The following is a 26,557-nucleotide window of genomic DNA, read 5'->3' as shown; positions in this document are numbered from 1 at the left end:
TGGGACAGGAATTAATTTAACCTTTTAAAAAGCTTTTTTTCCCCCAGATACTATTTTGCAAGCCAAAATTTCAAACACAGCTTTGAGCTGATTCTTAAGCTCATTCAGACAAATTAGTATCCATATGTATTTTGGAAAAGCTAGTTTTATAGGACTTATTTACTATCTATTAGAAAATACATTTTAAAGGAGTCCCCAGATTCTCCTTAGTCTAAAATAGCTTTAAGAACTTGGTAAAATAAAAATGTGTCTGACAGACTAGGACCTCCAACATTTATCTCTATGAAGAATTTTCTTCTTTAAAAAAAAAGAAGAAAATATTTTTAAAAGAATGTAAAGAGACAGACTGGAAAAAAAATGAAGAAAATTCAAAGGTATCCTGTTATGACCAGTTATTGCAGAAGTCTCTGGTCAATGCACTGTGTAAACCATAAGCCAGATTTTACAAAAGACCATTGTCCAGGAGTTGAGGACATACACTAAACTTATAGTGTTAAAGAACTTTCAACAGAGTTGACTAAATTATTCCTTGTGAAGATCACATGTTGCAAATTTAGCCCTTTAAATTTCCAAATTGTTTGCAAACAATTATCATCAGACTTGTAAAACTGTTCATTTATTTTGTGTATTGAAAGCAAGTTTCAATCTACAGATTTCAGAGTAGCAGCCATGTTAGTCTGTATTCGCAAAAAGAAAAGAAGTACTTGTGGCACCTTAGAAACTAACCAATTTATTTGAGCATAAAAGCTTTCGTGAGCTACAGCTCACTTCATCAGATGCAGACTGCAAATTAACTGCTCAAATTCAGCTGTGTTATTCATAGTGTATAACTGATTACCTAAGTCACATGATACTGTTTCTGCTCCCAGACAGCATAAACAGCTAGAAATTATTCTCCTCCCCACAACCAGTCTGCAACTAGCAGACAGACTGTGATCCCTCTGAAATGTGGACCTTGCCCCCGTGAGCCAGGCTTTTGCTACTTGGGACAAAAAGTCACTCACTCAGAAGCCCTGGATAGCGGCTTCTATAAGGGAGGGAGGCCAGCTGGGACTTATCACAGCTATGCATCACCCTACCTATCAGTTGCCAAAACCCCACATTGAAGTACAAACTGCTAGGCACAATTTAGGCCAGCATGACATAAAAGAAAATTAGAATTTTAATAGAGTCTCTCCATTTCAGGACCACCATACAACTTACATTAATCCAGAACACTGTCCTGAGGGTCAAGTTCATAGACAATGAAGGCAGACTGGAATTCGCTCTCCCAGAAATAGTATATTTGAGTATAAGCTTGGCCATATTTAGAAAGAGTTGCAAGACATCTTTTCCACCTACTAAAAGCTGAGAAATCGGGTAATGTAACTATCTGCCCATGACTTTGTCTACTCTATAGCTCCAGGGGGAACATAGTGTTTCTATTCCTCTTACTCAGAAGATTAACCCAATATAAATCACATAAGGCCAACTACTGTGGTGGTGGTCCACTCTTTATATTACTGTGTAAGATGTCCTGAGAATAGTTCCAGTTTCACAAACATGTCTTGTTTAGAGCTACCCTACTATTAAACTGATTTTTACTATTTAGGATAAGATGTGTATATGCAATACACATACACAAGACATATCTAGTTACAAATATAATCAGTTAAAATATTAAAAGATTTTCTCTTCTAACATGGACCTTAAAGTGAAACAGCACAATAGCTAAAAAATAATAAACTAAACGTACATCTTACAGTATTTGTTATGCTCAACAAGTCTAATCAGATCAGTCCTCAGTCCTAAAACACTTTATGATGATATGTAAATGAGATACACCTTGTAGAATCCAATTACATACACAATTAATACATAGCTCTATTATAGTGGCCCACCAGGTCTACTTTAGCTTTCTATTAAAAAGCTGAACTTTTCTAAGTGCTTTAAAATCTGCATGGTTACTCAGACTGATTTGAAATCTGGTATGCCTCGTGAGCAGAGATCCTGTCAATCTGTTTGCCATGGAAAAACACAAAAAAACATGGAATCTGCATTTTTACAAAGAACCTTTACTTTACATTTTGTGAAAAAAATAAAAACATTAACTAAATTTTACTGAAAGTGCCAGTGTCACTTATTCCAAAGGTTCTCAAACTGGGGAGCGCACCCCCTTGGAGGGATGCACTATGTATTCAGGGGGGCGAGAGGGGGAAGGGTGCGTGAGAAGCTGCTTGTGGCGGCACTGCCTTCAGAGCTGGACGCTTGACCAGCAGCCACGACTCTCTGGCTGCCCCGCTCTGAAGGCAGAGTGGAGAATGGCAGCTGCTGGCCGGGCACCCAGCTCTGAAGACAGTGCCACCACCAGCAAGCACAGAAGTAAGGGTGGCATGATATGGTATTATCACCCTTACTTCTCCACTGCTGGCGGCGGCGCTGCCTTCAGAGCAGGGTGGCCGGAGAGCAATTCTATTAATTTTATTATCATGATTGATGGCACTAGTAGGCTTCGAACTTGTTTAAAAATTGTAAATATATCAACAAAACATTGTGGTCAACTGATAAATATATATACATAAATATATATGGTAATAGTGGCTAGGGAAAGTAAAGTTCAGCATTTCATTTAAGCATGGTGAAACATGGATTTTTATGCTTTTTTATTGGAGAATTTTGGGTTTTTTTAATCATGGAAAACTAGGATCCCTCCTCATGAGGGCTCGCTGGCTAGGGTGAGAATCAAATTTGGGGTTATTTTAACCAAGGGGTTCCTGAGATACAGCTTTTAAACAGGGGGTGGAAAGCTTTCTTAAGGTTGACATTTTCCTGAATGTTTTTTTGGGGATCAAACCATAGCTTTGATCCTGGCACAGGGGTCTCAACTGCTTGAGAGTTAGCCCCAACTAGCTCTTGGCACCCACTACTCCTTTGGGGGAGCAAAATTCAGTAAAATATTCTCCAAAGAGTTTAGCACACAAACTCAGTGGATTACACTGAGCATAGAGGTCAGAAGAGCCAACAGGATTTGTAGTCCTTTAAGTTTTGTTACAGCTGGGTAGCTCAATGGGATAAGCAGTAATCCTTTGAACCCCACCAGTGTCAGTTCAAAACCCACCTGGGGAAGAAATCTGGAAAAAGTTTGTAGGCATCTTGTTCAAAGCTTTCGGGGGAGGACGGAGTTTATTTTATGAAAGAGGAATTTAATCAAAGTTATTCGGGGGGGGGGGGGGATCACATGTGAAAGGTTGGCTTGAACAGAATAGCAATTGGGGGTGAAGCAGTAGGAGTGAACAGGGACGAGGGGTTTGGGGCTATAGTGAAGGGATTATGGGAAAGGAACATGAAGGTGAATGGCAGGAGGACTGAGGGAAAATAGGGGCAGGGGCATTGTCAACCCCACATTCTCCCTTCCATTGCGTGGGCCAGCATTTGAAAGGCTAAGCCCCTCTTCACGATCTTCATGTATGCTAGAAACTGGGGGTCCCACCCCCCTGCGGTGATCTGATCCACACATACACCTTCCCCCATATGGGCTGTGATTTGTAGGGCTACCCCTCTGGGGGTGTCTCAGTCCTTCCACCTTGTGTGTGTGTGTGTACCAGGATCTGGGGGCCTCAGTCCATCTACGGGGGTCTGAGCCTCTCTCCCTAAACCCCACCAACATCAGCTTGGATCTGGGGGCTCTTGTCCCTCTAGGTGGTCTGAAAATATATTACGTATATGAATGCTTGCTGGGAGGAGAGGGTGATTGGGGTGGGAGAGTGGGTGGGAATAGGGAAAAGAGTGGGGGGGGGAGGCCTGCAGCAACAGATAGAGTATTTCGGGGAGGAGGATAAATTTGGAATGGTCGTAGGGAAAGGACGGGGTTGGACAAATGTAAGGGGTGGCAGAAGAACTGGGGGTTCTGTGTGTGGAGGTCCATCAGCCCTGAATTCTCCCCTTCCGGGTGGGTGCTGGGATATGGGGAAGCCCTATGCCCTGCAAGGGTTTGAGCCCCGCTCCCTGCCCAATGTGTGTCCTGGGATCTGAGGGACCCTGCCCCACTTGGGGTGTCTGAGCCACTCTCCACGTCCCTCTGCATGAGCTGGGATCTGGGGGGCCCTATCCCTTTGCAGGGGTGTGAGATCCTCTTCTTGCCCCGTGAACTAAGGGGGGGCAGAATGTAATGCAAATTTAAACATCTGAAATCCATTGAAACGAACAATTAAGATACTTGTCACCAATGTGTGGAGGGTGATATGGGGAGCTGGCAAGCCTCGAAGCAGAGGCAGGAAGCCCAGCTGGAGGTAGGTAGTGGGTGTGAGGGGCTCAGTTTAGTGCAGTTCAGGCTACATAACCAAGGAAGTGTGCAACCATCCACTAAGCTGCTGCTTGTGACACAGCAGAACAGTGGAAGGCAAGAGTAAGCAAGGAGCAACTTCTTGCATGCCAAAGGCTCCTACCGTGCTAACAATGGCTTAATGGGATGGGAAGGGGAAGGTAAATCTTGCACAGGATGCTACATGTTGTGGGAAATGGTGGGGAAATGGGATGGCAAAGAACAGAGACACACCTGTCTTCTCAGACACCTTTAAAGTTATTGTAACCACCATGTGATAAAACTGTCAAGATTTGGGGCCACCGACCTTGGCAGAGATTTATTTTACCGGCCCTGTTAGCAATTACACACTCCAAGCATTTCCAAGCAAGACCATTGTCCCCATTCCACAACAGTGGGGATACAGAAGGGGAGGAGCACTGAGGAATCACACAACAACTGTGTGGCCTAGTGGAGAAACCACTGAATTGGCACTATTCCTGGCTTTGCCACTGGTCTGCTGGATGACCTTGGGAAAGCCACTTCACCTACCTGTACCTCACTTTCCCATCTGTAAAATGGGGATAAGGATGTAAAATTCATTACAATCTACTGATGCAACACACTATATAAAAGCTAGGTCATCTTCTAATTAAATTAGTGACAGTCCTGTACCATATCAACTGCAAAGCTATGTGAGAACTACAGCTACCCAAATGACTACTAACTCCTGCAACAAACGTTTTTCTATTTAAAAAAAAAACACACTAGGAAACTTCATTAATTCAGAGTTAAGGTTGCCCAGAGATATCTCATACCCTTCCAGAACACTGAGTCAAGCAAACTCAAACCTCTGAAAACCAGGAAACAGAACTAAGGTACATGCCAAAGCAACCTTAACTCTGGCTTCTTTGAGAGATGATCCAATAATCCCATAGCACACATACTCACACTCTGCCTTTGCAGATCGTGCACATCATTCAGGGAACAGGGCACATGACACCTGCAACAGTCAAACGCCTGTTTGGTAAAGCAAAATTTGTTTTAGGTGAGCTGTACTGAACAGGCGTTCTCTGTCCTGTTCCACACTCAAACACTAAGTCTGCTCCCAAAAACAGTCCCAACAGTTGTTAAATTTTACAGCCCTTCACTCTTATCCAAAATATTCCATTAAACACTACACTTTCACTTACCCATCATTAAACCCACCAACTGCTCTCGTATCCACCGCACTGCTGATAATCTGCATGGCAAGAAGACCCCTGTGCCCCCTACTGACAACCTGCACAATTCAGTGCTGGAATGCTGAACAGTAAATCCCTCAAGGTACATATGCACCTCTTTCCTCTGATCACACACATTGGGGGGAGGGCCTCTGACCTAGATCTTCTTACATGACAATCACACCTCTACCAAGCTGTTCCAACTGATGCCTCCACCATTCAGTACACTGACACCTAATACAAGGAATGCAGTGGAATGCATGCAGATAATTTCCAGTGGCTAGTCCCAGCTCTGGGAGACAGAATTAGGGTATGTCTACACTGGAAACTTCACAGCCCTGCCACAGGAACGCTCCTGTGGCAGCGCTTTGAAGTGCTCAGAGTTGCTGCGCTCAGGGGGGTGATTTTTCACCCCCCTGAGCCAGCAAGTTAGAGCACTATAAAATGTAAGTGTAGACAAGCCCTTAGTATTGCAGTGGGGTGAACCTTAACTCCGAATTTCCTGGTTTTCAGACGTTTGAGTTTTGCTGAAGGGCAGGAGATACTTCCACACAACCTCAACTCTGCGTTAAGTTTTTTCTCAGTGAATTATAGTGTGTTTTAGTCAGGGTCTTCATGAGTATTTCTGGACTCATGGAATATACTGAAGTCCTGGACCCTTCCAGGTCATCTATTACTCCTTCTATCTTTCTCGAGTAGTATTCCACACCTTCTCTCACTCTCCTTCTCTTTTGTCTCACTGTCTTCATTTCTCTTACCGTGCATAGTTTTCATTTCATACAGACTGATAAAGCGTTAACTGAATATTGTTAATATCTAATACTTCATGATTTTGGAAAAAATGTACACCTTACACTAAACTGAAGCTTTAAAAAGTTTCCTTTGAAATATTTCACACCCATTGTTTTCTCGTTTCTAGCACAGTTTCTTAGACTATATCTACACTCATAGGTGCCAACTCTGTGGGTGCTCCAGGGCTGGAGCACCCACGGAAAAAAATTAGTGGGCTTAGCACCCACCGGCAACCAAGCTCCCCGGCCACCCCTCCAGCACCTCCCGCCCGCTGGCAGCCCCGCAGATCAACTCCCCCAGCTCGCTCCCAGCTGTTCCGCAGCGTGCAGGAGGTGCTGGGAGAGAAGGGGAGGAGCGGGGACAGGGCAAACTCGGGGAAGGGAGGGGACGGAACTGGGTGGAAAGAGGCAGGGAAGAGGTGGGGCGGGAGCGGAGTGGGGGCAGGGCCTTGGGGGAAGAGATGGAGTGGAGGCGGAGCCTGGGGTGGAGCAGGGATTGAGCATCTTTGGGGAAATTTGGAAGCTGGCACCTGTGTCTACACTACAACTGAAGGTGTGATTTGCAGCTCAGACACCTTTAATCTAGCTAGCACACTAAAAGAAGCAGTGAAAACATGGCAACACAGACTAGGAATGTGTGTACGTACCCACAGGGACTGGGCAGGTTTGTAGAGCCCATGCTGAAGACCATGCCACTGGGTCTTTGTTACTATTGTTAGCATGTCAGATTAAACATAGCACAGATACGCCTATCCAAGGTGCAAATCATACCTTCGAATGCAGCATAGACATGCCCACAGTACAGACTTTGTCCAATCTGATGCTCATTCTAAAAAGATTGTATGTTTACAAAAACATAATTCCTGGACGCTTGATTTTCTTTAAGAGGATGCCCTGATTCCACTCTGCCACCCCTATCTTCCCGATACTAACCCGCATGGTGGGAATATTTGAGAATGCTGTTCTTATATTTATTGGTTATATCTAACGCAAAATACTATACACCTTCTGCAGCATGATATGCAGAGACAGATGCAAGACAGGAGTACCACAGCTAGAGTTAGCAATGCAAAACAGCAGGCAAAGCAACACAATAAAAAATTAAAAGTAATCCTACGCTTTTTTGTTTGGTTTTTTTTTGCATTTCTTTGTGTTCATCCTTCCATCCTTCAAAATGCATGTCAATGAAAGAGGGGATGCATAGCAGGAAATTTAGCGGTGAGGGGACCAAAAATTATCCCTATCCTTCTTGGTCATTTTTTTTTTAAAACGTTAATTTTGTAAAATGAGAGCAAACAAAAATGAGCACAATTAAAACATGGAAAATATCTGAAGTCTGTAAAGTGGTAAGCTTCACCACGAGGGGACACTTACCTGGTTCCAGTTTTATTACTTTAATTGCTGCTAGCTCACCCGTGTTAACATTCCGAGCCTATAAAAGAAAAGAGAAAAGTGTATCTTAATTTTATATTCTTCAGTAATGTGAAGAGTTCATGCCAGAGCAATTAAAAACTCACTACATAAACTAAACATTAATTTTTTTTTTTTTATACAAATGCGGTGTTTTACAAGTCTGCGCTAAATTAAAACATTTTGCAGATTTATGTGTTACATCAGATTTACGATTAGTTTAAGGTTAGGGGGGTTTTTTCAGTTAAATGTGTTACTGTAATTAAACGTAATTGGCCATAAATCATATATTTTGATTAGCTAAATAAGCATTGCTGTGCAGTTAGCACTACTACACTATTTAGAACTTCTTTTAAAGTACGATCCACATGACCGACTGATGACAATAAGCCAAACGTCGTTGAGAAGTCACTGGCTTCAAGAAGCCACACACCATAAACCAAATTTTATAAATTCAGCCTTTTTTCTCCCTTCTTGCCCTGCCATCTTTTCAAACAAAATGGTGAACTATGCATTAATTCTTAACCATGCTCACAAGACTGAATTTTGCAATCACAACCTGGATATCTTTAACGAGTTTTATATGGACATTTACCATGAAAAAGTCTTGAGAGAAATTTATTTTCTAATTACAAAAGCAAACTATCTTGCAAGGACACTAAAAGTTAATTTGGAATAAAGTGTGCGCTTTGGTACATCAGACAAATTATGCAGCAAGGGCCATGAATTATGCTGCACTGATGCTCTATAAATTTGTGACATACTGGGAATTGGGACAGGTTGCTTACAAAATAGTTTCAGCCTACATGGCTCCCAAACTGGGGGATCAGAAGGTATGCAGTAGTAAGCACACTGCCTTGATGAGAAGCAGCTTCCATCTAAGGCTCTTGAATCTTGTTGCTTTCAAGACAGTACTTCAACCTTTTCTGCTCTGTATTCTACTACATACCGTTAGTTCCCTACCCCCACCTACCCACAGTATCTTCTGCCTGTGAAGCTACTAAAATCAGCTAAGGAGTTAGTAGACAGTATGAAAACAGCCCTCCCACTGTCCCAGCCCAATATATGTATGTAGCAACTTGATTTTGAGCAGCATCCTAGAAAACACACATGGCAATTGCTCAGCATCAGAATTACATTATACATTGGGGTGCTGTTACGCAAAAATGTACCTTATGTTACAGTAAAAAATTAATAGAAGCTAAATTTTAAGACAACATTAAAAAGAAACCCAAATACGGTAAACAGCCTTTTCCCCCCCCTTCTTAACTAATCATCTAGGACCACTGCTTGGAAGAATTTACTGGTCCTTAAAAGTATTTTGTATAAGTCCACCAGTGTGTTTCCAGCCCTGGCAAATCATAATATAATAATACACCTTCAAACGACGTTTAGATTATCAGTTCACTTTTCCACCCTTTCAATTACAACATGATGTTAGCAGATAAGTGACTTGAAAATTTTAAGACCAGCTTTACAAAGGTATTAAGGTGCCTAAAGAAGATGACATCAATGAGTTGGATTTTTAAAAGTTTCTAGGCATCTATCTGTATCTTTAGGCTCCTAGGGATCTTTAAAAATCTGGCCCTTAGAAGCTTAAGTCCCACTGCTTTACAATAAAACTTAGGGTACTAGATCATGTTTGAAAATGGGACTTTGAAGATTTAAAAAAACTGAGCTGCTATCTCCATCATTATGCTTGTGAAAGCATGAAATTCTACCTATCAAATGGTATAAAGCCTTTCCTTCTAACTGTAGTGGTGTGAGAGATGAGCTTGTAAACTCATGTTTGAACTGGAGTTGAGAAAACAGCAAGATGTTAATCAATATGTGAAACAAGAGAGCCTGGCAACCTGCCAAGCCTAGAAATAAATTCTGCAAGGCAGTGGGAAAACACAATAATCTCAGATTTCAATCTTTGGTTTTCTACCCTTAGCAGTTCCCATTACTAGACTTTAAACTTCTCATTTTTCCTTGGCATAGCAGTACTTTTTTGGCACTGCTACGAAACATGTGAAATAGATCAAAACTGTCTGCCTCTGGATGGACAGGATGACATACAGAACAAAGGCTGTCTTTTCTACTTGACAGGTTTCAGAGTAGCAGCCGTGTTAGTCTGTATTCGCAAAAAGAAAAGGAGTACTTGTGGCACCTTAGAGACTAACCAATTTATTTGAGCATAAGCTTATGAAGTGAGCTCTAGCTCACGAAAGCTTATGCTCAAATAAATTGGTTAGTCTCTAAGGTGCCACAAGTACTCCTTTTCTTTTTTCTACTTGAGTTTTGGCAACTGTAAGGACATAAAAATGGCCATACTGGCTCAGACCAATGGTCCATCTTGCCCAGTATCCTGTCTTCCAACAACGGCCTCTGCCAGACGTCTGAATTTTCCACACCCGGAACAATGTAGTTACACTGACATAAGGTTGTAGTATCGACCAAGCCCCAGGCAAAAAATCAGTCAATGACTTTACTTAGCCCTGGGAGACGCTCTCCCATTGGCATTGGTGGCGTCTTCACTGAGCCGCTGGAGCACTGTAAGTGTAAACGAGCCCTTAGTGTTTGGCTGAGACCAAAGCTTGCATAAGGGATAGATGGCTGAAGGTCAACCAGGATAAGACAAATAATATTTGTTGGTTAAAAAAGCAACCAGGAAATACGCAGACACTCCATAGGAAGCTCTGCATTCATCTTCTGTTTGCACTTGCAGTCAAACTGACTCCCAGTTACTTCTGATGATCAAGAAATAACAATGGCCAAGTGTGGTGCCCCCCCCCCCCCGGTTATATATGGGTGGGAGCTTGCAATGGTTTCTTTCAAATGCAGACTTCGCTACTGTTGCTCATGCCTTTCTAAAACTCAAGATTAGATTATGGCAGGGGTTCGTAAACTTCATTGCACCACAACCTCCTTCTGACAACAAAAATTACTTCACGACCCCAGAAGGGGGGACCGAAGCCTGAGCCTGCCCAAGCCCCATTGCCCTGGGTGGTACAGCCATAGCCCGAGCCCCACCATTCTGGGCAGAGGGCCAAAGCTGAAGCTCAAGGGCTTCAGCCCCAGTCGGGGGGCCTGCAACCTGAGTCCTGCCGCCCAGGGTAGTGGGGCTTGGGCTTCAGCCCCGGACCCCAGCAAGTCTAAGCCAGCCCTGGTGACCCCATTCAAAGCGGGCTGCAAGCCACTTTGGGGTCCCAACCCACAGTCTGAGAACCGCTGGTTTATGGTGATGTGCTCCACATAAAGCTGCATCTTAAATCCATCCAGAAAAATCAAACTGATGCAGAAGTCATCTGTCCATTTGTTGACTCATCTCACCATGAGTATATTGCAGTTATTTTCCATGATCTGTGTTGACGGCTATCTTTTTTCCAGATGGAATTAAAGATGTTGGCTTTGGTTTATGCAGCCCTATATGGCTTTCTACCAACTGCAGCATCCGCATGCAGTCATACTGGCAATTTTGATATGTTCCAAAACCATAGCAAAAATACCTATACTAATTCAGTCTAAGAGATCAACACTGCTATAGACTAAACCTTCACATCTGAGGAAGTTTCTTAGCACTTTAAGGCCTGGTCTACAGTGAAAAGTTAGGTCACCAGAGCTACTTCAGTCAGGGGAGTGAAAAACACACCCAACCAACATAACTGTGCCAACTTACTCCCCTAGCGCAGAGGCAGCTATGTTGACAGAAAACGCTTCCGTCAACGTAGCTGCCATCATTCAGGGCAGTGGTGTTCCTACACCAACAGGAAAACCCTTTCCCTTGATGTAGGCTGTGTCTACACTATAGTCTCTACAGTGTAGACATATCCTAAGTAACCTTTGAGACACATTACTTCATCAACTGGGGACTGGGCTATACTACAGTTAGGTCAACAGAGGGCAGCTTACGTCAACCTAATTATGTCAGTGTCTACACTACAGCCTTGTCCCACCGATGTGAGTGCCCTACTACACCGACATAACTCCACCTCCACAAGAGGCATGGGGCTTTTGTCCGTGTAGTTATGGCGACGCATACTTCCTTACATAGTGTCAAGGTTCCTTCCCCACTCTGACCTCTAGGGTACAGATGTGGGGACCTGCATGAAAAACCCCCTAAGCTTATTTTTACCAGCTTAGGTTAAAACTTCCCCAAGGTACAAACTATTTTACCTTTTGCCCTTGGACTTTATTGCTGCCACCACCAAGCATCTAACAAATATATAACAGGGAAAGAGCCCGTTTGGAAACGTCTTTCCCCCCAAAATCCTCCCAAACCCTACACCCCCTTTCCTGGGGAAGGCTTGATAAAAATCCTCACCAATCTGCATAGGTGTACACAGACCCAAACCCTTGGATCTTAAGAACAATGAAAAGGCAATCAGGTTCTTAAAAGAAGAATTTTAATTAAAGAAAAGGTAAAAGAATCACCTCTGTAAAATCAGGATGGTAAATACCTTACAGGGTAATCAGATTCAAAACACAGAGAATCCCTCTAGGCAAAACGTTAAGTTACAAAAAGACACAAAAACAGGAATATATATTCCATTCAGCACAGCTTATTTTATCAGCCATTTACACAAAACAGAATCTAATGCATATCTAGCTAGATTACTTACTAAGTTCTAAGACTCTATTCCTTTTCTGTTTCTGGCAAAAAACAACACACAGAAAGAGAGAACCTTTGTTTCTCTCCCCACTCCAGTTTTGAAAGTATCTTGTCTCCTCATTGGTCATTTTGGTCAGGTGCCAGCGAGGTTATCCTAGCTTCTTAACCCTTTATAGGTGCAAGGGTTTTTCCTCTGGCCAGGAGGGATTTTAAAGGGGTTTACCCTTCCCTTTATATTTATGGCACATAGGCTGTTGGATGTCTTGTCAATTTCAGGGCTCCACACTGGAGCCCTGAAATTGACAAGAAAGCTGGGTAGCTAGAGCCCAGCTGCCCCCACAGCTCCCTGCTCAGAGAGGTGAGAAGCCCAGGTGGCTGCCCCCAGCTCTTAGCAGTGAACAGGGGGGCAAGCCCAGGCAGCTGCCTCCTGCTCCTTGTGGGGAGCAGGGAGGTGAGAAGCCCAGAAAGCAGTAGGGCTCCTGGTGGGGAGCTGCACAGAGCTGAGAGCCCTGGCTCGCAGCCCCCCAGCACTGCCCCTCTTCAGTTGGTAGAAGAGCTCCTGGGGATGACACACACCGACAGAAGGAGGGGAGTGTGGACATCAGCCATCACAGTAATTACTGCGGTGACTGCAAGTTGACCTAACATAGGTCGACTTCAGTCTGAAGTGTACACATGCCCTGGAAAATAGTCACTTAAACCTCTGAAAACACCAGGGTTCCAGATTAAGAAGTTCAATTTAACAGGTACCTGGTCAGAAACAAAGACTATCAATGTCTCTATACAAATGCAAGAGGCTTAAAAGTAAAAACAAATTAACTAGAATGCCTCTCAATGGAAGAGGATCTTAATATACTAGGCATTATTGAAAAAAGTAAAATGATAAATCAGTGGGGTACTATAATACCTGGCTGTAAACTATACAGGAAAGACTGACTAGGCAAAAGAAGTGGAGGAGTAGCACTGTACTTAGAAGATTCTGCAGGATTTAGCAAGGCAAAAATTGAATGGAAAGGACCACACAGTTACCCCTTTCTGGGCATGAAGCCCAAAGCGTGTGCGTGTGAATATTTATTTATTTTAATAATATTAATATTAATTAGTAGGCCTATTCTACTGGCCTCCAGATCAAGAAAAGGATATTGAATGAGCATTGGCCTGCTAAACCCAGGGTTGTGAGTTCAATCCTTGAGGGGGCCATTTAGGGATCTGGGGCAAAAATTGGGGATTGGTCCTGCTTTGAGCGGGGGGTTGGACTAGATGACCTCCTGAGGTCCCTTCCAACCCTGATATTCTATGATTCTATGAAATCAGAGATTGCAAAAATCTAAGAAAAAAATAATGGCGGACTTCAGCTACCAACAGAAACTGGTCAAATGGCACTATAAAACGAAGTTTAAAGAAGCGATGTTTCAACACTTGAAGCCAGTGCTTCTTGGAATAGCTAGTTCTAGAGCACAAGAGCAGAGGCTATTCTTTACAGTCTTAAATAACAGTAGCTGAATCACTGAGTAACAGTGACTACAATATAATTAGATTCAACATCCTAGGAAGTAAGATACCAAGAACTGATAGAGGGACACCAAATTTTAGAAGGGTATATATTTCAATAAAATGAGGCTAGTCAAAGACTCTAAAGTTAAGAGTAAAAGTGAAATCTTTAAATGTAGCATGAATGCTATTTAAGGAAATCACAGCAGGCAGTCTTGAACAAAAAGGGAATCAGGATGGCAAGAAGTAAACCCATTTGGCAAAACAAAAAGTTATTAAGCCAAATAGAGCCTTCAGGTTTGAATATCTAACCCTAATGAAACTAATACACAAGAACATAAATTACAGCAAGCAATACGTAAGAGGGAAATTAGAAGGGTTAAAATGGAAGTCAGAGCAAATAGCTAAGGCTCTTCATTATTGGTATTTACCAATTTTCCCAGAAATATTCCCACTGGTCTTTTGAAAAAGCCAGTATTCACGTCTTACCGATTTTGACGTGAATTTTGGGACCCAGAAATTTTTCCCAGGAGACAAAGATGGGGCTTTGCTGAAAAGCTGGCAGGGTCCAGCAGGGGTCTCTGTCTGGAAAGGGGTTTTAGTACTCATGGACTAGACTATTACTTCCCTCCTGAACCCGGAAGCCAGTACCACCTGACTGCTGCAGTGACAGGGCTGTTGGGAGCGGAAGGCTGCACCCCATGCGTACTGTCTCCCTGCTGAACAGAGCCTACACTTCTGAGGCCAGCCCTTCAGAATGGGAGTCGATGGAGCCGTCCTGCGTAGCCGCAGCGATCAGCCCCAGGGCACAGAACCCCGTCTGCTTTCCTTCCGTTACCCTGTCAGACGGCCTGTACACAGGAAGCAGATGGGGCAGCACTGAAAGCCCAGATGGGCCAGGATGGGACTGTGACAGGATCCTCGGGGTACAACATGAACTGGGGTACTGCTGTGCCACCTTAATTCTCCAGCCTGGGCCATCTCTCACAATGCTTTGCTAGTGACAAACAGCAAAATCCTCCAGATGCTCTTATCACTTAGCACAACGGTGTGTGGACTCCCACACCCAGCTAAATTGCATGAATGCTCCCTGAGCCACTCCCAGATCACACAGAGACAGGCATAAGTAAGTCTCTCAAGCCCCCAGCCTTGCACCCCCAGAATACATGGTCTTGCCCTGATCAGAAGCCTGACCAATATAAGTTTATTATCCAGTCTGCCCCTCCCTCGATGTGGAGAGGACACGCACTAACCTTTGTAAACTGAGCTGAGATTTCCCAAGCACTTCAATCAAAACACACTGTTTTAGGTAAAATATAAAACAGATTTATTAAGTACAGAAAGACAGATTTTAAGTGATTATAAATGGTAGTTACCAAAGAAAATAAAACGTAAGCACACAGTCTAAAATTATTAGACTAGGCAGTATTTGGATCAAGCAGTTTCTCTCACCCCACTGGATGCTGCAGGTAGGTTACAGTTCTTAATACACAGGCTTCCCCTTTAAGCCTGGGACCAGTCTCCCAAGTTCAAGTCTTTGTCTTCGCAGTGCTCTTGTTAATTTCAACGTGGGTGGGGGAGGCGAAAGGCAAAACCATGATACCACTTTCCCCTATTTTATATCCTCAGTCCATGTGCCTGGAAAACACTAGCCCAGACACATCCTGGCGGGCTTTGCTGAATCAGAGTGAAGCAAACCCCTATTGAGTGATGCTTGTGCAGCCCTCTTAGGGCACTGTAAATCCCATGTTTACAACTCCCCTACTGATTAATGATCACTTAACACCCTCCTAGGAGTGGATCACCTCCTTTATTGTCACTGGAGAACTGGCAGTGAGTGACACTGAAATATGTTGCAAGTTTGAGAAACAACCATACAGCTAAGCCTCATAACTTCATACATACTAACGATATACATATTTTGACAGAACAGTGGATTTCAGCAGATCATGACATTCCGATTCCTTATGTGGCATACTTTGTACAAAACATAACGTAATTACATGACAGTGGTGCATATGCGGGTTCCAAGTTGCTGCACTGAGGTACAGAGTACCACAAGGACTCTGTGTGGGTTAAAGACTTCTACTCCCCTCCTGATCCAGGCTCTTCCATTCCTCTGCAAGCAGGGGAAGTAAGAAAGGCAGGGAGTTGGGTCCTGGTAGCTGAGACTGCCCAACTGCTTCAGGCAGTGAAAGGCTTCCTCAAACACTACATGGTGAGTAATCCCCACCCCATATGGATACCAGGCACTCTTCCCCCTCCACCCCATATCTCCATAAGTATTGGGCATCCTTCCTTCCTCCCCCCCCCCCCCCCACCTTCTGTTCCTGGTTTTTACCAATTTTTCTCCTATTTTTAATAAAACCCAATAAATTCCCAGGACATTTTAAAAAATAAAAATTGAAAATGAAAGGCCTTACAAATAGCTAATGACATTAAAAAAAAAACCACAAGAAATTATGTAACTATTTCAGAAGCAGGAAGCCTGCAAAAGAGTTGGTGGGTCTGCTGGATCACCAAAGTTAAAGGGAGCAATTAAGGAAGATCTATAGGCACTGCTGAGAAGATAGATTTATTTGTATCAGTCTATATCACAAAAGTTGTCAGAGACCTGTCCTTTTCTTGTAATAAAGATCAAGTGCTATCAGAAATTGAAGTGTCAAAAAGAAAAGGTGTGAAATAATCATATAATGAAAAGCAATATGTCACCAGGCCCAGACGGTATACATCCAAGAGTTCTGAAGGAGATTAATTATGAAGTGGCTCAGCTGATAACAAAAACATGCAATTTTTCATCAGAAACAACTTTTGCGCCAGAGGGTTGGAGGGCAGCACGTATTATACCCATTTTTTTTTTTAAAAGGGTTCTAGGAATTATCCAGAGAATTACACACCAAAAAGCCATATGTCTACTTGGCAAACTGGTTGGAACTCAAAATACCTGGAAGATCATGACATGATAAGGTCTAATCACCAGAGCTTCTACAAAGGGAAAGTGTGTCTCTAATCCAAGGGATCTCAAACTTCATTGCACCACGACTCCCTTCTGACAACAAAAATTACTACATGACCCCAGTAGAGGGGGACTGAAGCCTGAGCCTGCCCAAGCCCCACTGCCCTGGGTGTGCGGGGCCAAAGCCCAAGCCCCACTGCCCTGGGTGTGCGGGGCCAAAGCCCAAGCCCCACTGCCCTGGGTGTGCGGGGCCAAAGCCCAAGCCCCACTGCCCTGGGTGTGCGGGGCCAAAGCCCAAGCCCAAGGGCTTCAGCCCCAGATGGTGGCCTGTAACCTGAGCCCCACCACCCAGGTCTGAAGCTCTCAGGCTTCGACCCCAGGCTGTGGTGCTCGGGCTTCGGCTCTGGCCCTGGGTTCCAACAAGTTTAAAGCCAGCCCTGGTGATCACATTAAAATACAGTCGCGACCCACACTTTGAGAACCTCTAATCTATTAGAACTGTTTGAACACATCAATAAAATAGAAAATAAAGGCGATTGGTTGACAATTTTTACAACCTTTTTTCAGGCTAAGAGACAGGGTAAGTGGTCAATTTTCACCATGGCAAAAGATTAACAGCTGGTACCTCAAGGTTCAGCACATGGTCTGGTGTTGTTTACTCTAATTAACAACAGTTTTTGGAAGAGAGGTGTGCAGTGAGATAGCACAATTTGCAGATGACAATTATTTAGGTTAGCTAAATCCAGAGAGAACTATGAGGAACCAGAGGGATCTAAGTAAGCTAGGTGAATGGGCAACAAGATAGCAAAGTTCAATGTTTATAAACGCAAAATGCTGCATGTTATAAGGAAAAGTTTAACCTACTCATATACCCTACAGAGTTCTAACGTAACTGTTTCAGCTCTGGAAAAGAACTTGGGCATCACTCAATGTGGTCAGCTCAGTGACTAACTCTCCTCTGCGTCAGGTTTCAGAGTAACAGCCGTGTTAGTCTGTATTCGCAAAAAGAAAAGGAGTACTTGTGGCACCTTAGAGACTAACCAATTTATTTGAGCATAAGCTTTCGTGAGCTACAGCTCACTTCATTGGATGCTCACGAAAGCTTATGCTCAGATAAATTGGTTAGTCTCTAAGGTGCCACAAGTACTCCTTTTCTTTCTCCTTTGTGTAGCAACAGCCAAAAAAAAGCAAACAAGATGTTAGGATGCATAAGGGATGATGAATTAGAGAAATATTATAATGCCATTATAAGTCAATGGTCAGACCTCATCTGGAATACTGTACACAGCATTTGTCACCCTATCTCAAAAATTAGAATTAGAGTGGGCTCAAAGAGATTTTAATATGAAGAGAAATTAAGAAGACTGGGATTGTTTACCTCAAGAGACAAATAGGAGAGAAAATGGTAACGGTATAAAAAAATGAATGGCCTAAGAGACAGACAGAAAGAACATAAGCTCCCAGTCTTATAAGACAAGAACCCTGGGGATATTCAATTAAACTGAAAAGTGACAAATTCGAAAGTGAGAAAGGAAATATTTTTTCACACAATGCATAATTAGACTGTGGCACACTACCACAGGAAGTCATTGGGTATGTCTTATACTACAGCTCGGAGCAAGCCTCCCAGCCAGAGCAGACAGGCTTGTGCTAGCAGATGAATGCTTAACACTCGAAATAGCTGTGTGGACATTATGGCACTGGCAGAGGCTCAGGCTAACCACTTGAGCTCAGACCCAGGGGTAGGATGGGTTTAAGCTCAAGTGGCTAGCCAGAGCCTCCGCAGTGCTGCAATGTCCACACAGCTATTTTTAACGTGCTAGCACAAGTCTGTCTACCCAAGCTGCAAGATTCAAAGAGGAACTGGACTTTTATACTAATAAGAATATGCAGAGTTATAGCAGTTAATGGTAAGAAAAATTTGGGAGGGATAAATCTTCATGTTTCAGGGTTTAAGCCAATCTCTACTAGGGATTTGAATGAGACATCCATGGTGGAGTGGATTATCCCATTCCTCCCTACTGTGAATCTGGTTTCCCTATTGTGAGGTTTCTTGAACCTTCCTCGGAAGACTCTGTCACTGGAAACTATCAGGGACAGGACACTGAACTAGGTGGACCGCTGGTCTGATTCAATCTGGTCATTCTACATTCCTTAGGGGGCTGTATACCATACACAGTACCACCAAACAAGGAAGTGGGATCATTTCCCACTAAACTGTGGGTGAAATTGGGAGGCCCCCCCACGGGCTGTCTCTACAAGGCACCTATTGGTACACATACATAGGCACTTAAAGTAATTACATGATCTTTTAGTGCTAATCATCTTCAAAAAAAATTAGAGGAAGTTAATTTTCTCTCCTTGAATATTCAGGTCCACTATTCCCCACTTTCACCACAATTTGTTACGAACAAGATGCTGTCAATTATCAGTTTCATCTTTGCTCCAACTAACTACCAAATAGGATGCTTTCTGAGATTTAACAAAAGAACTAAGAGCAAATTTTCTGCAAAGATTTTCTACAGTGCAGAGTGGGCAAAACCACAACTTTCCCTTATTGAAATCAAGGGGCATTGCCTGTAACTCAGTAGGACAGAGAAGTGAAACTGTTTTTTCAGAGAAGGAAAATCATTAGTTAATTCCTCTTTTGAGATGTTTACAATAGTGAAACCCAGAAACAGCAGATGCATGAAAACAAACTTACATGTGCCCGCAGAAGTATTTTTCACCCTGCCTAATAGGTGTCAGTTAAAAAGGGCTTGAGAAAAGTTTATCTGTACGGAATTCTGTTCTATTCTTTTCTTATATGACACCCATCACTGTAGAACCTGAGCACCTTTCAGTAGCAGCCTAATTACACATCTGCTGTGTGTTGTTTATTCTCTCATCTCCTCAGGAGGAGGAAGCACGTGCATTAGAATGTCTTGTTTTGATAGGGTTTGTTTTGTTTTAAATACAGGTTGCTATGCATTTATATTAAAGCACAGTCAAAGAAATGCATTTTGCATTTGGAAGTGGTGAGGTTTGGGATAGTCCTTAGTTCCTGCAGGACTTCAGGCTAGCTCCCAAGAAAGTTCTGTGTCCCTAACATATGCATTTTACTCTTATTGTAAAACACTGTGCCACAGAAGTATGCTTGTCAACCACAGTCTTAATCCAAGAGCTTTAGGTGGTCTTTTAGAAACCCTGGGGCCAGGCATGGAACACCACAAAGATAAGGACTGAGACCTTGAACTTGATTTGAAATTCTGTGGGAAAATAATGTAGAGAGCGAAGGACAGGTTATGTGCTTGCAGTAGGAGATGCGCTACAGTGTTCTGTACTACCTGGAGTTTTCTAAGTATTAAATCATGCTCAGAAACATTGTGCTGCTATAGTCCAACAGAGAGATCAGAAAGGTGTAAATAACTGAGGCGTTGTCATCATCCACCAGGATAGGACGAGTCTCCTAGCCAACTGGAGAAAACAGGAAGTATTACTCACAGATGCTGCTACGTGACAGCTTAGAGTTAGTGAGGAATATAAGCGTTCTCCTAGACTTCAAAAGAAAGAGCAACTGTGGCTATGTACCTTCCACCAAAGGGGACTGCACAACGACTACAAACTCTTCAAAATGCCTTCCTCATCACGAGCATAATTTCTGTCTTGCAAAGATTCAGCTTCAGCCAGCATTCTTCCTCCATGAGTTGATCTTGTCCAAGCACCAGGACACCTTGGTGATAGAAGAGTGGTGGTATGTAGTAGAGCTGCATATTACTGGCAGTTGAATCCATGTCATTTGACCACTTCACCTTGTGGTTGCACGTAGATATTAAAAAGAACCAGAGAGATTTGATCCTTGTGGAATTCCACAAATGAGGTGGAGTACTGGGATTTGATGGAAAAGGTTCCAATTCAAAAATTATCCTGGCAAAGGTGACTGCAACCAGGAAAGCAATTTTGATGGAGTAGACTAAGTGGCTTGAATGGCAAATTTATTAAGGTATATAAAACTATATAATATTATAAGGTATATAATATTATGATGAAACCACAAGTTACAATTAAGTGTCTATAGGGTACCTCTGAGATGCTGCCTGCAGGAATCTCTGAACTACAGATCTACTCTGAAAATGACTAAAAATGATAATATCTTACTCATTAGATCCGCTCTGTGTTTCGGCAAGGTCATATCTGCTGTCTTTGGTAACAAAAATAAGTTATTACTTTTTACTCCTGTTAGCACTGCAGACACAACACAGCTCTGGGAAAGGGAGAAAGAGTCTCATGTTGCTTTTGCATCCTCCACAGAAATATTTACAAAGTTCCATTTACAGACCTAATGAGTTATACCTATGTAAACCATCAAGGCAATATAGCTTCAATGGAGAAAGGCACTCTCCTCATAATTTGATGTGCAATACTTTTGTTATCTTAATTTGCATATTCTGGAATGAGTTTGCATAGCTGCTGGTTAGAAAAGATATATTCTTCCCTATAAACCAGGCACATTTGATATGGAAACTATTGCAGAACCAACAAAAAACCTCACACATCCTTTTTTTTTTTAAAACAGACATTCCATCATCATCTCCTAATCCTCTCTCAAAACCCACTTCAAGGGGGCTTATAAAATGTAGCCTTATGTATTAACTTTAAGAAAAACTGTGCATTCCTCAAATAATGTGCACTAGCACATTTTTGGACACCGTATAAATAACAGAACTGACCCAAACAGCAGCAGGATCTTATTGTCTTGACCCACGTCCTCATCTCTCTTCACCTTCTCCTTAGCTCTGTCCATACTACCTATTCTTATTTTACATTGTAAAATATCCAGTGCAAGGACTCCATTTTTGGGAACAAACACAGATACATATCTATTTTTGAAACACATTAAATACATCTATCGCTATAACGAAAACAGTGACCATACAGTGGTATATCCAGGTTGAAAGTCCAACTAAAAAAAGATCAAGGAAATCTAAGGATTCCAGGAGATACCACATTGCCCTGACTGTACTTTCTCAACAACTTCATAACCCGTTAAAAAAAAAAAAAGAGAAAGAGACAGAGAGAGAGAGAGAGAGAGAGACAGTCAGGTCAACAATTAGCAAGTGTCCACATTAAGGAGACTGTCCCCATAGGAAGGCAACAAATATAATGGCAGCCGATCCCAAGTTAACCCCCATGTAGTCACAAACTGCATGGATACTGAAATCATGGCAGAACTATAAACCTGGCCAACTCCAATTCTAAGAGATTAAAGAATCAGGGTACCTGCACAACACAATGAATCTAATTTAATCTTATCCTGGAAACTGCATGTACATGGTGAACACAAATGAATCCATTTTTCAGAATGGAATTTCTATGTCTGAAGGTAGATCAAATCAGGAATGGTACTGACTTTATTAGCTACCAACAGAACATTGAACTGAAGGTTATGGTGACTCTCAGCCAATGCCCTACTGCTCCCAACAAACCCTTGCCAAATCTAAAATAATTTAAATGTAACATACATAAATAATGGTATTATAATTGGAAATATTTCATTCTACAGTTTGAGGTTTTTAAGGTTAACCAATTGATCCAGGTTTGCTGATTTGCATACATCTTAATACCTCATTCATAACGCTGAAAACACTATCAAAAAACAAACCAAAAAAATCACTCCAGTTCCTGGAACAGTTTCAGAATTATGAACTACACTGGAAGAAAGCTCAGCCAGGTTCAAAGTGGCACACTGAGGGAGGACCTGAACACTGAGTAAATGTACTTTGAAAAAGTCAAACCTAATCAGACTAGAAGTTAGCATACTAATAAGGAGCAGGAACAAGGAAAAAATGAGCTCATTTTATACAGAGCTACCATTAAGAGCAGGGGATTTGGTGAAAAGGGCCCAAAATCTTTGTTAATATTTCAATGAGATCAGGTATAACTGAGATTCCACACACCAACCTAAACTGATTTTATGAATATGCAATTAAAAAATGTTAAGATGGAATCAGTGTTGCTCACACACAACAGAGCATTAAACATTAGAAAACCAGAAATGCTTAGTGAAGGTCCCCCCACATATACCTTAAAAGAACATTAGTGTTGCAAGAAAACCAAAAAAAATGTTAAGGTAAAACTTCCAACACAACACAAAGAAAGTTTAGTTCTGCCCCCCACACATGCAAGCATATGGAGACAAAGTAAAATGAATGCATGTGTAATGCCACTTGGGGAACTGGCAGCCAACACTGCCTTTGTCAGTAGTTGTGCTGCACACATAAAATGGTAATGTGATTATGTGTGTTTTTTTATGTTAACTTAGTGAGTTCCTCGTGGCATCTTTAAGGGAGCAAAGTTAAATTTGTCTGGTTAACATTGCCTTAACTAGGGAGGGTATTATAACACTGACAATCTTTTAAGCGGTATGCTTAACCAAGTATTTCTTGGTTTTCCAACATCTGTGTTTACATTCTGAAGTCTCATGTTCTGGAAGGGTACAGGGAGTGGGAGACGCTGTTATACAGCAGCAAAATTACCTTCACCTTAACAAATTAATCAGTGGAACAGGTGATATTAGAACTCATGGTCTCCTGGCTCCCAGCCAGGTGAACATTCTGTAAGCTAAAGGTCATTTTGAAGGAAGCAAGCAACATATTCATCTGTCTGATCCTTGTTTGCCACTAAATTCAGAGGTGGAAATGGTGCTGAAGTTATGTCAGAATGCAGTTAAGGGGTCTGCACACCATGCTGGCAATGTATAAGTGCACCAATACCCCTCTGTCATCTTATTCTGAACTCCAAAAAGGTTTGCTAACTTTTCATATTTTAAGCAATGTACCTTTTTTCCTTTCACAAGTTTTCTCCTAGGCATGAGCAATTCAAAAACAGCTTAGTTCGAGGTACTCAGGTTCTTCCACACAAACTCAATCCTGACCTGATCCACCCATTTTCAGATCAATTTGACTTTTCTTTAAAACTTTACATAATGCAATATGTGGCTTTAAATGGAAATGTGGGTGAAAGCTTAACAGATTCTCTTAAAAATTAGCATACATGTGTTCAGAGGTTATTAATACAGTGCTACATACGCTGCTGTGCTCATATCGTATTTGGTTGTGTTATCCTTTTTCTTCTGAGACTTGTTTTCTGGTGCATTTGTTTGAACAAAAATGTGATCCTGACATATGAATGTAGCTGAGGCCTGATGGAAATGAGCAATTAACACCTGAAAGGAGGTCTCATTTCTTGGAAGATAGAATTAGGGAGGTAAACAGAACATTGAGTTTAAAAAGAATGTCTGAGCCAACAAAGATAAGAGGGAGAACACCTAGGGAACCATTTACTAAAAATGGACAAGGTAAGTTAGAAATGTAGAGATTATATAAAGATCAGGTTCTACATAAACAGCACATAGAGCATGCGGTACAGATATTGGTTCCTGCAAAGTGACCAAAACAATCCAAAAATGTGTGATCTAAGGTATAGTAAATGCAATGAAATGTTTAAACGTATATGAAGGGAGAGTGCTTCTGTGTAACTTTGGATGTGTGGTATGCTCTAGACCAGGGGCAGTCAATTACTTTGTCAAGGTTCAAATTTCTTGGTCAAGGTATAGTTAAGGTCCAGACTCCAGAGAAAATAAAAAATAATAATAAAATAACAATAAGTAAATGAAAAGATTTCAGGGTCCATACAAAAGTGTCCAGATTTGGCCCACCGTCCGCCTATTGACTACCCCTGCTCTAGACCCACCCCTAAGCTTGAGTCTGATCAACTCAGCGTAGCTTTGTTGTATACCAAATAAAGGAACCTGAGTGACAAAACCTGGAGTCGAACTGGTTTCTTGGATCCCAGAGAACTGGGCGAAGTGTTGGCCCAGAACTGGACAAGCTGTTCTGGATAAGCGGAGGGACTCCAAACGTTGACATGTATATTCCCACCCGAAATTGTTTTCTCACTCCCCCACATCTGAGGTAGCGGGCTTGTTACAGCCATGTTGGAAAGTTATCCCGGGCACCTCCGCGACCAGGCTCTTCCCCAGAGAGGCGAGAGTGACGAGGCGACTCCGCCGGCTGTCAGCTCGCCAGGCGGAGGAAAGCCCAGCCAGCCTGGGCTCTGCTCCCTGGACACAAACTGGGACCCCCCCTTGTGTCGCTGTGCCGGGGGCTGCCCCCCGCCTAGGAGCGAGGACGAGAGGCGCTCCGGGGGGGGCAGGGGGGGGAGGCCCCCGTGACAGGAGCCAGGCCCCCTGCAGCCGGCGGAGCCTCTCCAGGCAGGGACCCCCACCCCTGCGGCCGCCCAGAGGGGGGCCCAGCCAGCCAGGACGGGGAGGGAGGGCGGCCCCGGCGGTGCCGGGGAGGGCCCGGCGGCTGACAGGCGCTGCCCGGTGCGGGGCCTGCCCGGGTCGCTACCTTGTAGACGTCGCCGTAGGTGCCGCTACCGATGCGCTGGATGAGCTCGAAGTCCTCCTGGGGGTTCCGCCGGGAGAGGTCGCGCACGCGCACCCGCCCCACGCTCATGGCGCCGCCGAGGCGGAGGGCCCCGCTCGGTCACCGGAGGGGCCGGTTGGGGAAGGGGGGGACACCGAGGACCGATCACCGCCGCCCCCCGACCTGCTCAGCCAACATGGCGCACTACGCGACACAGGGCGCATGCGCGCCTCTCCCCCGCCCCCCCGGCCAGAGGCACGGGGCGGGGACGCTACCGCCCAGCGCGCGCATGGGGCGGGGCGAGGAGAGCGGCGCGCGCCCTAAGCTCAGCGGCTCAGCCCCGCCCCTGCTGCCCACGTGGCTCCCAGCTGGCGAGGCCTCAGCGGAGGGGGGCCGAGCCCGGGGGCTCTCCAGTGCTACCCACGTCTCATAACTGAGAAACCAACACGTTACAAGCCCGGGGCAGTCCGCTCTCCATTCCCTAGGCTGCCCTGACCCCCTGCACCCACCAGTGCCCTGTCCCACTCCCCAACCCTGAGCCGCACCGACCCCCAACTCAACAAGGCCCCGTCCAGTTCCCTGGGCCACACTGACTCCCGTCCACTCCCAACAAGACCCCGTCCCAGTCATTGCCTCAGGTTGCACTAACCCCCTTCCCTATAACCAACAAGGCCCTGTCAGGCTCATTGCCCCCTGCCGGGCTGAGCCTACACCCAATAAGACCCCACTCATCCCAGGCTGCCCTGATCGTAAACCCAACAACCCATCTCCCCTTACCAACCCAATCTGTGCTGGCCCTGTGGCCAGCAACATCCCATCCCTGTTCACTGGTCTTGCCTGCAGCTGTTTCATTCTGCCCCCACTCCCTCTCCTGGGCAGTTGACCCCTAAACCCAGCAAGACTCTCTCCCCCTAAAACAGCCTGGGTTGCTCTGCCCCAGGCCTGGTCTACACTACTGAGATTAGGTCGATGTAAACTGCCTTGTATCAAACTAACTTTGGAAGTGTCTACACTTAAATGTTGCTCCCAATGTAACTACCCTGCTACATCAGCAGCGTAGAGTCAAGGTCAATGTAGTTAGGTCACCGCATTGTCCATTTTACACTGTGTTACTTACGTTGACTGTTACTGGCTTTCAGGAGCCATCCCACAATGCCCCACATTGACAGTACAAACAATACAAGCACTCCTGTTGAGGATGCATACCACTGACACAAGGAGCAAAGTGTAGATATGCATGAACAATGTAATTACTGTGGCAGCTGTATGCTGACGTAAGTTAGGTTGGCTTAATTTTGCAAAGTAGACATGGCCCCAGTATACAGCAGTCAGTATTACATCAGCAAGCACAGTGGTTCTCAAACTTTTGTACTGGTGACCCCTTTCACATAGCAAGCCTCTGAGT

General features: G+C 43.7%; 1 protein-coding gene across 3 annotated transcripts in view; it reads right to left on the bottom strand.

Annotated features, from left to right (window-relative positions):
- Nucleotides 1–25,381, bottom strand: part of MAP4K3 (mitogen-activated protein kinase kinase kinase kinase 3) — a 135,186-nt gene extending 109,805 nt beyond the window's left edge. For 2 of the 3 annotated variants that reach the window (XM_074949758.1, XM_074949759.1), the window contains exons 1-2: nucleotides 25,135–25,381; nucleotides 7,668–7,725 (exon numbers count right to left, since the gene is read on the bottom strand). In XM_074949758.1, coding sequence (XP_074805859.1) covers nucleotides 7,668–7,725; nucleotides 25,135–25,242 — 166 coding nt within the window. In that variant the 5' untranslated portion in view covers nucleotides 25,243–25,381. The remainder of the gene's footprint in view (nucleotides 1–7,667; nucleotides 7,726–25,134) is intronic. The other variant, XM_074949760.1, reaches the window with a different exon arrangement.
- Between the last annotated feature and the right edge of the window lie 1,176 nt (nucleotides 25,382–26,557).

This window comes from Natator depressus, chromosome 3, assembly GCF_965152275.1.
Source record: "Natator depressus isolate rNatDep1 chromosome 3, rNatDep2.hap1, whole genome shotgun sequence".
NCBI lineage: Eukaryota > Metazoa > Chordata > Testudines > Cheloniidae > Natator > Natator depressus.
This window is presented reverse-complemented; position numbering and strand designations above follow the sequence as displayed.